This window comes from Ursus maritimus, unplaced genomic scaffold, assembly GCF_017311325.1.
Source record: "Ursus maritimus isolate PB19 unplaced genomic scaffold, ASM1731132v1 scaffold_6, whole genome shotgun sequence".
Taxonomy (NCBI): domain Eukaryota; kingdom Metazoa; phylum Chordata; class Mammalia; order Carnivora; family Ursidae; genus Ursus; species Ursus maritimus.
The window spans coordinates 55,370,846-55,384,367 of record NW_024426774.1 but is presented as its reverse complement, the minus strand read 5'-3'; the positions used below and the strand labels follow the sequence as shown (position 1 = coordinate 55,384,367).

The following is a 13,522-nucleotide window of genomic DNA, read 5'->3' as shown; positions in this document are numbered from 1 at the left end:
CCTACCTTAATAATAATCTTTATTAGTAATAATTTTACAATTTTTATGAGCTTTTAATACCAGAGTTGGTTTTGTGAATATACCTCTCGTACTACTCCATAAAGATGATGCCTTACATTGAGAAACTTATTCTTTTTCATATCTGGTTTCAAGTTTTAATTATACCTGAATTTTTCCCATGGTGCTTCACACAGATGAGGTTATTCAGTATCTTTTGGTCTCATCTGGAGGAATAAGACCTGAAATGATCATTTAAGTCACTGGTTCTCAGACTTTAATGTGCATCAGAATTGCTTGGAAAACGTGTTAAAACAGAATGCTGGCCACCACTCCCAGAGTTTCTTACTCAGTAGAAGTGAGGCTGCACATCTGACAAGTTCCCAGGTGATGTAAAAACTACTGATGGGGACCACTTTGAGAACCACTGAATTAAGGGATAGTTCCCACTGGAAAAGTCAGCTAAGGCTGGGAATTGTTGCTGAATGCGTTGTCTCTCTGTATAAGATGCACTAGATAGAAAGCCTGTATAATGTATAAGCTGTTGAGTTAGACCATGAATTTATTTTCGTTCAAGCCGCTGGAGTAAAGCCTTTCACAAGTACCATTGTTAAGAATTGAATCTGTAAATTGCTTTAGTTAGCATTTGCCCTATTTTATGAGAAGAGGGGGGATTGTCCTGAAAACTTGTTTTTAGAAATTTACAGATTCTGACCTTACTGTCTTAGCCGCTTTGATATTTTTCCCCCAGTAAAGGAGGACTTTTGTGTGGTCTGGTTGATAAATATTCAAGAGTTTATCGAGTATTATTTTAAAATGTATTAAAGCTTAGCTTTTTTTTTCAGGCCATTAACTGGTGAATTACCCATTATTATTAGTATTTCGTAAAGTATTGATACAAAATGCTGGGGTTTTTTTTTTTCCTTCTTTATTTCTACCTGCACCCTGAATGCCTTTCTTACTCAAAAAGTGTGTTAGATTTGTAACACACCTAGAGGAACATGTTAGGTGTTTCCGCCTCTGAAATGGCTGTGTCTCTGCTTTCCTAGTCCAGGAACTAAGTATTAAGGCTACCATCCTTTAGTGGAAATAGGATCAAATACTAAATTTACATTGAAGCATGTAGACATCATCACATGAGATGACATGTTTTAGAATTCTCACTTCTCCAAGCACCAGCATGGTGTAGAGGGTACAAAGGGTGTCCTTTTCTGTAGTTTCAGTGTCTGAAACATCATAAAATTGTTGGAATCTCAGGGCCTGGATATAATCTGTGGTGCTCGCCTCTTCCCCACCCCTGCCGGAGCCACATTGCTTATACTTTGTGTAACAGTGATAACCAGGCACTTTAAAACCAGTCAGATTTAAAATACAAGGTCTTACTTTAAGAAGTTTGGATTCCAAAGATACTATTGTAAAACATTTTTCATTATAGTGCTAGAAGATTATCTCTAAACAAAATTTAAGAATAGTTCCTTTTTGTCTTTAGTACTCTCCAAATGACTTGGTTTTTTACTTTCTGCTAGATGGACTTTCTCATGAAGTTTGAGTTGATTTCTCCCCCTCTTCCACTAATGGCTAATATGCCTTTTTCAGGGTATGTTAGAGCCCACCAAGGAACCATTGAAACCACTATCTGCTGCAGAAAAAATTGCTTCCATTGGTCAGACAAACACCGTGTCACCAGAAATGAACACATGTACATCTGACCAATTCCAGGTAAAAATATCTGTATGTGTATTGATACCTTTATGCATGTGTACACACATATGTCCAGACACAGTGTTTCCTGTAATATGTAACTTTTAGCTTAAAATATTTTAAAAATTGATTTAATGATGGACATGATTTTGATTACTTATTAACATCCCTTGGAATACAATAAACAAGCTATCTTTAATTTTCAAAAAAGGAACAATTTGAGAACTCGCTGGTTATGGGTAAGTCCTTTAAATCTTTCTAGGCCCTAGTTTCTTTACCTATAAAATGAAGACTTTGAAGCAGGCATCTCTAAAAATCCCTTACAGCTTGAACATTGTATGATCATAATTACTGACACACCAATCTGGTAAGTACTGATTTTCAAAATAATTGGGAAACACTGCGTTTACACTAGCTCTTCAAATCTGCTAATGTGTGTTTTTTCTGAAGCTTGCAAATTTTATAAAGTAATAAAATTAGGTGTGTTTATTACATCAAAAACTATTTTGAGAGTTTGAATAAAAGTGTTACTTAGGGCGCCTGGGTAGTGCAGTCGTTAAGCGTCTGCCTTTGGCTCAGGGCGTGATCCTGGCGTTCCGGGATCGAGTCCCACATCTGGCTCCTCCTCTGGGAGCCTGCTTCTTCCTCTCCCACTCCCCCTGCTTGTGTTCCCTATCTGGCTGGCTGTCTCTCTGTCAAATAAATAAAATCTTTAAAAAAAAAAAAAGTGTTACTTAAGTTGAAAAGGATGTGGCATTTTACAAAACATTATTTGGATTAAGAAAAAAAGTTGTCCTACCTTTCTTATCCTTTACCTCCTTGGCACCATTAAGCACAAATTTTTTTTTCAGTCTAATATGTTTATTATCAGAGCCATCCCCCCCTCACATTTTATCTGGGAAAAAATTTGCATACTCTTCCCACATCAAATTAGAAACTGACACAGTGCTGGTTAAGAATTCTTTTTAGAAGATTAATATTTTTAAGTGAACATTACCATTTGTAAAACATTTGCCGTGTTTGTCACTTCTTACCTTCAATATCATCTTCAGTTTTTTCTAACACAAAAATGTGTATTTGGACAGCTGTTCCCAAAATGTGTGTTCCATCGAACATTAATCCCCAGAGTTGCTCCACTAAAGAAGGGTTCCAAGGGGAAGTAAGTTTGGAAAATTTTTCATATCATACCCTGTAACCGTCCTTGGAGATTCTCAACACACATTAAGGACTCTGGAATCCTGCAGTGAATAACCCTATTTCATGTTAATTATTTCTTAAATTTACTTGGCCACAGGACCCTTCTCTGCAGGGACCAGAGGAAAGAGTCGTAACACCCATAGAACTAGTATTTTAAAGAATATACTTTAGAAAATAATGATATAAAGCAAAGTCCTACCCTTTCATGTGTGTTTCAAGGAACATCTAATACTACTGGTTTGTGCCACTGGTTTACACTTGAACATAGCTTAAACATCCCTTTGAAGCCAATTTATTACTAGCACTGAAATAGTGGGCAAGGAGGCCTGAAGCATAAAATGCCCAGCCTTGTTGATGGTTGGGCAGCAGGCCAGGAGATTTGGGCAAATTTGTCTCCGTAGGTAGGCTCTGTCCTTAGTTATCTTCCTTTCATTGCCCTTATATTGTTCTCTGGCTATCAGCTCCCCTCCCAGGCCTGCCCTACGTAAGCAGATTTCAGAATTACTTCTCCCACAACACATTCCCAGCTTGGCCTTAAGCAACATTTTTCTCCAAGCAGTGCTGGGTGTTAAGAAAGTAATTTGAACTGCCTGGTTCAAACTACCTGGTTTGTTTACTGAAAATGAAGCCGTTCTTTACTTGGGGCCACTCATTGCTAGTTTTGCTTTTGACACCACCGCCTCCCCTTCTCCCCCATCCAAGCACTTCTCTGTGTTACAGCCCCATAAACTATTGCTTATTTTCTCAGAGATGGCTCTCACCTGTCATTTTTGCCCCTAGCTGGTTAAATCAATCTCATATATTTCATTCTAGTCACACCTCGTATTTATCACCTTTCTTATAGAATTTAATTATAAAAGACTAGAAGTCTAGATGATCTAATAAAAAATATTAATTTAATGGAAATTTTAATGGAAATTAATGTGTATTAATTTAATGGAGGTTAGTCATAGCTCCATATATGTGTTTAGCTGCCGCTATCTCTACGTGGACACACACGCCTCTATATTTATAATCAAAAGACTACTGTCCCCCTATTCATAGGCACGTATAGAAGTTTTCAGTAGCATTTAAGCATATCTAACTTTTTTCTTGGAAGATGGAACTTTGGTCTCTTGTTAATTATATAGAAAACTTCTTAATCACATCCTTCTGTTTAGTGCACACATCTCTCTTGTTAATCCAATACTTACGTGTAATTTTTTAAAAGTTTATTCTGTTCTTTTTTTGTGGTAGTTTGTGATCGTCATTAGCTTTCACTTTAGGCTCTTTTGGGAACCAGTGAAAATAATATTTCCCAGTGGAAGTCGTTCAAACATATTTCTGATTCAACTTGAGCCTCTCTAGGTCTTCATTCTAACATACACACAATTAAACTGAACATTTCAGTATTTATATCAGAATTTTGTGCTGAAATGCCTGACCTTCTTCATGAAATTGTATGATCTTTGCTTGACTCCATACCCCTGAATCAGGTTAAAATATTTTTAAAACATCTAAAATGCATTGTAAGATTCTTTTTATATAAACCAGTATTTCTTACCACTATTCTTTGGCAGTTAGTGTGTATATTATTTTTACTTTACATTTTGGCCGTGCAGTAATACTGTTACATCTTCCCACTAATCATAATATCCAGAAGAAACAGCCATAACCTTTAGTGCTGGAAGTTCAGCAAAATGTGTCAAGGAAAATCTGTTTATAATTTTTTTTTTTTTTTTTTTTGGTTAACCATGCACCAAACCTTGCTTTTATGTTTTTATACTGGCACCACTAACAGGGACTCTCAAACTTAGCATCATTGTTTAATTCTCATTATGACTGCCTGCTTTCTGATCTGTCTGTTCTCAGTTTTGATGCCCATTGGATTTTTATAATTTCTTCCAAATTAGTTTGTACTCATTACTCTTGTAACCATTGCATCTCTTGGTTAGGAGCTGGATGACTTACTAACAACTGTTCCTGGTGTTTTTGCCAGGATACTTTTACCTGAAAAGACAGCTTATGGGCAAAAAGCAGTAGTGATACTTCTGTTGTTTTGTTTTTTAAAAAAAATCTTGATTCACTGTATTTCAAGGTCCCATTATTCATGATGCCATTACTGATTCCCCTCTTAGTAAGATCAGTATCTTAACCACACTTTATCCACTGCTGAGCAGAGTCAGCTCTCTGGCTAGCAGTTACCCAGCTAGTCACTACTTAGCAAATTTCCTCTTAGGCTACCTGATGTGGCTCTTTCATTTGTGAACCAGAATTTTAAAGTTAGAAGAAAGAAAAAAATGATTATATGGCATTGTGCTTTTTTACACTTAGAGAACGTATTTGGAACGGCTAAATGATGTACCCAAAATCATCAGTCAGTGGTACAGCTAGGACTAGAACCCAAGTCTATGATCTCTAGTCCCCATTGGTTTGGGGGGAGGAGGAGGTCCGCTTTTTTTTTTTTTTTTTAATCACATTCTTTGTCTTTATTCACAAATGACGTGATCATCTACATAGAAAATCCCAATAATTTTACCAAAAAAAAGATAGTAATGCCAATAAGTGAATTTAGCAAAATTTCAGGATATCAGATCAATATATAAAAATGAACTATATTTCTATTATACTAAAAACAAGCAATTGGAAATTGAAATAAAAAGCATGTTATTTACCAAAGCAACAAAACCATGAAATACTTAGGGATAAATCCAAATGTACTTAATTTTTCTCCTTTCATTTTTTTTATTTCAAGTTTTTATTTAAATTCCAGTTAGTTGACATACAGTGTTTTTGCTTTTTTTTTATCATGACCTTTTCTTCCTTAGTGATTCTAGTCACTAGTGCTCATTTATGCCACATTGCTTGAGGTTGTTTTTAAGTGCTTCATTCAGTGCTTTCATCTAAGTAGCCCTCCTCCCCAGTGCCATTAGTTAGCTTACAATTGCTAAGGTCTTCTGTTTTACTTCTGTCTTATTTCCATTAAATGTTGATTTGTGTTTTAGCACCTCAGTATTTTAATATCGGCTATGTCTTCAAAATGCCAAACACCTGTATAAGAATCTAAAATTCCAGCAAATCATTGAAATATTTCTAAGCAACCAGCTACTTGACATCATTTAGATAAAACATGTTAATGAAAAGGCTTTGCTCCATTTAACCAGAAATTTTGTTATGGCATAAACCTGGGTGTTGTCCATCCAGTCAGGATTCAGTAGGACTAAAGGTTTCACTGATCTCTAAGGAGAATAATAGGAGTTGAATCTGTGGAAACAGACTTTTTTGTTTGTTTTTGAGATCAGCTAAAGAAGATCTTTTCTAAATGTTTATCAGTTTTGCAGATAAATTATAAACTAGATTTCCACCAGCATTTTTTTAATGTTATTTGAAATAATTATAGATTCACAGGAAGTTGCAAAGATAATACAGAGGAGATGCTTTGTATCCTTCACCAGTTTCTCCCCCTAATTACATCTTAATTATAGCACAGTATCAAAATGAGGGATATGACTTGATTATGTGTGTATAGCTCTGTGTCATTTTATCATGTGGATAGATTTGTGTAACCACCACCACAATCAAGATACATGACTCTTCCATCACCATAAAGAACTCTCTTAATAAGCCCTCCCCACACCCAACTATCCCTAACGCCCCCCGGCAACCACGAATGTGAGGATTTTGCTTTGTTTGTACCTCCCTTCTCAACCTCCAGGCCTGACCTGATTTAAGAAAGATTAAATGCATAATAGTAACATGCCTGTCATTGGTATCCCAGTTATCAAGACCATTGTATTATAATATCATGGGATTAGACTTTCAAAAATAACCAATTCATGCTCCTTTCCTACAGGGAACAAGTCTTATCTACACACCAAAAAATGAATGTAAAGTTTTAATAGTACCTACCTTACAATTAAGCATAGTGGTAAGCAATACCAAAAAAAAAAAAAAAGCAACATGTTGGTATTAAGAGTTTATCAGAACACAGGCTATTTCAGTAAGTGATGTCAACACTACCCCAAAATAAAAGAAGAAAGAAAATCAGGAATCCCAATTTTTTTCTTGTTAAGATTGTTCTTAAAACAGTGATCATTTTTTAAATGTTTTGTATTATTTTCCATCTTACATGAATCATTTGCTCAATTTATCTTTATGTGTTTGGCAGTCAACAAAATTTAAAAACCTAGACTATTCAAATGAGCTCTGAGTATACTTTTAAGTACATTATTTTAAAAATTAAATTCTGATGTTGATTATAAGTAATTAAAGTTGACTTGGTTTTTTTTTATATAAATGTAGTTCCTCTTACTAGCCCATAATTTTCTTGTAATCTGGGAAATTGTAAAGAACCAGAGACCTTGGACTTTAAACCTTCTCATTTTATGTACAAAGAGACCAACTAAATTAAGCTACACATGGTCATACAACTAGTTATTTAGTAGTTACTTGGTCTTGAATAAGTCAAATCTCATTTTTAGTATGGTACTTTCTCTATTGCATTAGACCGTCCACTGAGAAATTTTAAGTGGCTAGTCATTTAATATAAAGTAGATCACTTTTTAGTAATAAAAGTCAGTGATTTTTTCCCTATTATTTGAATTATAATCTGGCCAGTTGTATAAATCATAACTTGAGAATAGATTGAAATCTTGACATAGAATCAGTCCATAAAAATCTATTTGAAAATGTAAAGTGAATTCCATTTCTCAAAGACAGTTTTTTATATCAATAAGCTATATTGTTTGTCAATTTTTCAGTTTCAGTTTGTGTTCATATTTTTAGGTAACCTTCTGAAATTGTAAATTATCCCAATTTTGTCTTTAGGTACTTTATTGCCTAATGATATTGCTATAATAGTTTTTATTTTTTTGGTTTTGTTTTTTTAAGGATTCTTTATGTTGCTACAGCCTGTACTGATTAATTTTGATTTTTTGGTTTTCAACTCTAGGAGTCTCTACCACCCGTCCAGTTTGACTGGAGTAGCAGTGGCCTTACTAACCCTTTAGATGGTACGTCTCTCCGTAGAGCCTCTAGCACCAGAGCTAGAGTTAAGAAAGCTACAAAGTTCAGACAGACTTCTCTCTGCTGATTTCCTTTTTTGTTTGAACATAACTTCTTATCTTTGGAAATTCAGGCTTTCTTTCTGAATAGTAATTGCTCAAAAAAACAGCTGTTACTATTATTAACAGTATTAATGTCCATAAGTAGGTAGCAGTAGCTAGGTAAAATTTTAATTTCTTTATCTTAAGTCAAAAACAAGCTTCTTTATTTTTTACAAATATCTAAGTAGTTGAAACGATATTTTAGATAGGACCAGTTTACTTGAAATTCATTTCTATAGTTTTAATTTATGGAATTTTCTTGGATGCAAAGTCTTGTGGCTAGAGGCTGCTTAAAAAAGCACAAAGCACAATTATATAACCAAAAACAATGTGCAAATAGATCCATATTTATTGACTCAAAGTAGTTTTCAGATTTAATAATATTTTATAGAGCACTTATTATGCAAATGGAAAATGAATGATTTTCATGATCCTTTTCTAAAACTTATCTCAAAATACTAGTAGGTAGTTCCAGAAATAATTGGTTTCTCTCATGACTTCAAGAGAAAATCCTGAAAAAGGAGTAACTTATCCTAGTAATGTGGGTCTTTAAAACAAGTAACACAAAATGCTAGTTTTCCAGTGCGTTGACACCACAGATTTTAATTGGACCCTAAGATGCAATTATTCTTATTCCTTATACTTGATAAGTTATTTGAGCCATTGTCTAAGACACCTGTCATTCTATCAGCTTTGCCTTAGACTGGGGGTCCTGGGACATCTGGAAAGCGTCCAATTGAATAACAGTGCTGAAGGAAAGCCTGGATGCACCTTTTGCTGTTGTCTGGTGTCTCAAATATTCAGTCAAATCATCATGCTTTTTATTAACAAACAACTTCTTTAAAACTGTATGCTGTTTCTGATTACTGTCTCAGAGTTAAAGGGGAACAGTACAGCTTGAGGTTGCACAGCAGGGTAGGGCAGTTATGACAGTCCTTAGTAATGTTATTTTAATTTAAACCAAGTTAATGTATCGGTGCGTGTCCTGAAACTGACAACTTTGTCACTTTTTAAAAATCATTAATTCGAAACCAACATTACTAATATGGAAGATTGATTTGGGCATGTACAGTGATTCACTGTTGGGTTGAGATTAAAGTATTGTTTCCCTTTAACGGGTACACTTTCCCCTTGGTCTTTCTGGTATGGCTTTGAGTTTTGATTGAAAGAACTGAACTCCTAACTAAAACCTTACTAAGTGTTAAATTATTTACTTTGTACATGAGAAAATGTACATTGAATTATTAAATTGTTACTTTAGAAATGTCCTTAGTAATGAAAAACTAATACTGTACACATTGTTTTAATGTTGATTTTAAAATATGTAATGACTACTAATTATAACCTGCATGTTCAAGTGTGTGTCTTACCCCTTTTTACACATAACCCCTCCTCCCTTGGCTTACCTTCTGTGTGGCTGCCTACCAACACGGTCACTGAATTTCAAGCTAGTGGAGGTTCCACTCTTCTGAACCTTGATTTCTTTGGGCCCGTGGATGACAGTAGCTCTAGCAGCAGCACCACAATCCCAGGTCAGCAGAGTGTTAAAACCACAATTCTAGTTTAATTACTAAAAGCATGACCACATCACTTGACTTTCCTATAAACAAGGAAACAAGTAGTTGTATTCTCTATAATATCTTTCTAATACTTTTCTTTTATCTGTCTATTGTTATTTTTTAGTATCTGACTATAACAAATGACTTCTGTGAAATGTGTTTTAAGGAAAGCTTTCTCAGTGTACCAGTCAGAGCTGAACGTAGTTTCTAGGAATAAAGTAGCCCTAATGTCCTCAGACAGTTAAAGGCAGGGTTTGTTTGTGGGGGTTTTTTTTTCCTGTAAATGGAAAATGTGATATTTTATATGCTTATTTTTGAAAGCATATTCTATAAAGCCATTTGACAAAAATACAGGTTTAGAGATAGAAGAATATTTTAGTATACGAAGATGACTTTACATTGTAGTGCCTGTGGTAATAGAACCTCTACCGGTTCGGGTATTCAGTTAGCTGTTTATTAATGGTAAGTGTATAATTAGGTTCCACAGTGGTAGAGTCTAGCACTTAGTTCTATATAGGTCCCACATAGAACTTATTATGTAGTTTTTATGTAGCTCCTAAATAAAAAGTATTCTGTTAGTTTTCCACAGAGAAAAAAGAAATGTTACAGAAGTTAATAGTAGAAAATAATTGCTATGAGATATTAAAAGCTAGAAATTAAAACTTACTGGAGTGCCTGTTAAATTAATGTTCAGCCCTGCAAAGTTCAGTTTATTGACCAAAGGACTAATGTACTTTGTCATTTTTTTTTTAACTGAATAAAAGATTAAAATATAATGGCATTTTTATGTTTACATTTTATTTGATATGATTTTAATGAGTCCCTGTCATCCCTCCTTGTGATCTGGTAATCATGCCCATTGATCACCGGACAGCTGTTGGGGTGCTGTACAGATGCCGATGCCTAGCACGCATAGCAAGGGTCCCTGTCTGTCCCCACTAGCAGCCAGTTACACAGCCAGCCTGGTTCCTGAGAATTTGCTGGTTTTGTTCTCCTCCACTTGATACCCTGCCACCCACTTCCAGCAGTTCAGGAGCCATGATGGGAAATGGGGTCAGAGAAGGGTGAGCCTGGAACCCAGAACCTCCTTCTCCAAAATCTGGTTATGGAAATGTGATCCTGCTCTAAGAAAGTTCCAAGGCCATTTGGTAGAATGACTGGATTTCTGAGATCTAAGCCCCTGGTTATCATTTTCATTATTTCCAAGATTTTGCAAGTGTATGAAAAACCAATCTGTGTCTGGTATTGACCTCAAAATGATATTTTACTATTTACTCAAATTACTTCTAAATACATTTGAGCTGTGGAATGACCGGGGTGAGCCTAATTAGCTGTTTTTAATACTTAATTGGGGGGAAAAAGACAACAAACACTTGTGTATCAGTTTCCTTATTACTGTATTCCCGAGAATGAATTACCAAACTCCCATTTTTAATTTGCTCCCAGATGTGTTTTGTCATGAACCGTGCTGTAATATCCATGAGGTCACTATTTTTGGACACCTAAAACCTGGTTTAAATTTAATTTTTGGTCACATTTCAAATAAGAACACAAGTAAAGAAGCACAGAAATTACGTGATAACCAAGCTCAGTACACACAGCTTCAAGAAGAGCAAGTGGTTCAGAAGCGTAGAGTTGTGACGGAAGTGAAATTTAGCATGCTCAAATGCAGTCCTCGTTACTTTGGAACCTTTGAAGTATTTTTGTTCCATATTTTCATTAATATGCTCTAGCTGCTGTATAAACTTGATTACTATAAATTTGCTTTGGCTTCTTTTTATTGCTATTGGGTTTTGTTAAAACTTACCATCAACCTACAGGTATCAACACCTTTCTCAGTATTCCATTTCACCACTTGCTTGCACTCTTTCTGACTTGTTTCTGGGAAAGTCATTTTGTCTTAGCTTGCGGTTATTTAATTATTTTGTGTGTGAGACTTAGGAGGTTGGCATAGAACTTGGTTGGCTAGCTTTAGTTATGTAACTAAACTATGCCTCATTAAGGTTCTGTTAAAAAAAAAAAAAGGCAGACTCTTCCATTTAAGAAAATTACTCTCCAATTATTAGTGTAGAGTAAGTAGTTATCTTGTTTTTGAAAAATATAAAATATAGTTATGGTACTTTCCTGGGGTTTTTTGGTTTGGTTTTTTTGTGATGGTGGTGGATTTGTTTGGGGCAAGGGGGGGTTGGGTCTATTGTTACCTTTTTTTTTTTTTTTAATCTCCCACTTTATTCTTTGACATCCAGTATTTTACAAACCCATCCAAATTCTTACTACCACTTTTCTGTTGCCAGTCAGAATGCAGTTTATTCTGCACTATATAGTAGACATCAGCTTAAATTTTGTGGTTACTTGGAACCTAACCTTTCACAGTGGAGGAAGGAGGTACTTTGGGTTCATTTGGTCCCCTCCAGGCATCTACAATTTTTTAGATTTTACTTGAAACCTGTATCCTTACAGAGATACCAAGAAAGGGCCTCATTAAGTATTTTTTTGAAACTGTGCCTTAATGAAATATTAAGAACTTGGGAGAGTCAACAAACATTTTCTATAGCCTTCCTCCCGTGTTGGACATGATAACTGTGGAAGCTGCTTTTGCTTGTTTGATTTCTATAAACATCTGAGGTCTGTGTTCACATCTGCCAGTCATCTGCAAAGTTCGTTAATAGAAGGCAGTGCCTGATTTTTTTCTTAACCTTAAAATATCTTAAAAGGGGGAAACTTGTTAATAACGTTAGTATTTACATTTATATATAATTTTCTCTGCCGATCATCAGAGCTTTTTTAGAAATAATAAGTAAAAATTGATGAAACTATAAGACATTCTTCCTTACAGTCTACTTTTCTGCTCTACTCTGAAACTACCAAACTTGTTACCTCGAGTAATTTACTGGTACCATAGAGAGTAGAGGATTATTTTTTTTTAATCTGAGTCTCTATTCTCCAAAGTTGAGCTTGAGTTGAAAATATTTGTTCTTTTCAGTGTTTTTGTAGTCATTGTTATTTAATATAAATCTATATTCAAGGGAGATATAAAAATATATATGTATATTTTAGTGAAGTCAAATAAATCTAACTCTGCTTCATTTTGAATTCCTTAAAACCAGGTCAGATATGAGACCATAAAGTATAATTAACCCTTGAGACAGTTTTCATTTTGTCTAAAAGTAGTGCTTTTATTATGTTTTCTGGGACTCTTTTACCCTCCCTACTTCTGACCTGAAGAAAGAGCAATGTATATAATTTATCTTTAGTAATAATTTGATGCTTTGAGTAGTATCTCATGTCCTCAGGTGGTCAGAATACATTTAACCAAGTCACTTATCATATTTGAGACTTCAGATTAGCTTCTAAATCTTCTGGTGTGGAAGAAAGTGTAATGGAGATAAAATGGTTAGAGGGGTGTAGAAGGAGAGAAAATTTCAAAAATGAGGTTAATCAGTCCATTTAAACATTGAGGTATCCTATAACAAATCGTGTGCGCTCTCTATAAAACGTTGATAACTTTCGTATCGCTCATCCAAAATTGAGAGAATTTTCTACAGCAGATAGAAATTTTAGAAGTATTTGCATGATATCTACTACATAAATGTTAGGTGAATTAAGGCTGTTTTTATACCAAAGTGAGATTTTAAAAGTATTTTCCTACTTTATAAAAATTCTGAAAGGTGGAATCTATAATTTAAAAATAAATGCAATACTGCAGTAGTCTAAAGACTGTTGTGCTCGTAAAGACTCAGATGTTTACAGAATGAGTGCCTTTTGCATCTTGGATCGTGGCTGGTTGAGGAAGGCGCTGCGGCTTGCCCTCACTGACTGTCGTTTTATACTGTAAGGTGTGGATCCAGAGTTGTACGAGCTAACAACTTCCAAGCTGGAAATCTCCACATCAAGCCTCCGAGTGACTGATGCATTTGCAAGACTCATGTCCACCGTAGAGAAGACAAGCACATCTACCAGGTAAACAGCTAGTGGTCATCACAC

General features: G+C 35.0%; 1 protein-coding gene across 5 annotated transcripts in view; it reads left to right on the top strand.

Moving 5' to 3' along the window:
* The window catches only part of AFTPH (aftiphilin), a 65,384-nt gene that overhangs the window by 44,543 nt on the left and 7,319 nt on the right, over nucleotides 1–13,522 (top strand). For 2 of the 5 annotated variants that reach the window (XM_040623409.1, XM_040623411.1), the window contains exons 6-9: nucleotides 1,594–1,716; nucleotides 7,826–7,886; nucleotides 9,428–9,511; nucleotides 13,375–13,498. In XM_040623409.1, the coding sequence (XP_040479343.1) occupies nucleotides 1,594–1,716; nucleotides 7,826–7,886; nucleotides 9,428–9,511; nucleotides 13,375–13,498 (392 nt within the window). Of the gene's footprint in view, nucleotides 1–1,593; nucleotides 1,717–7,825; nucleotides 7,887–9,427; nucleotides 9,512–13,374; nucleotides 13,503–13,522 lie in introns of those variants that run through there. The other 3 variants (XM_040623410.1, XM_040623412.1, XM_040623413.1) reach the window with 2 other exon arrangements.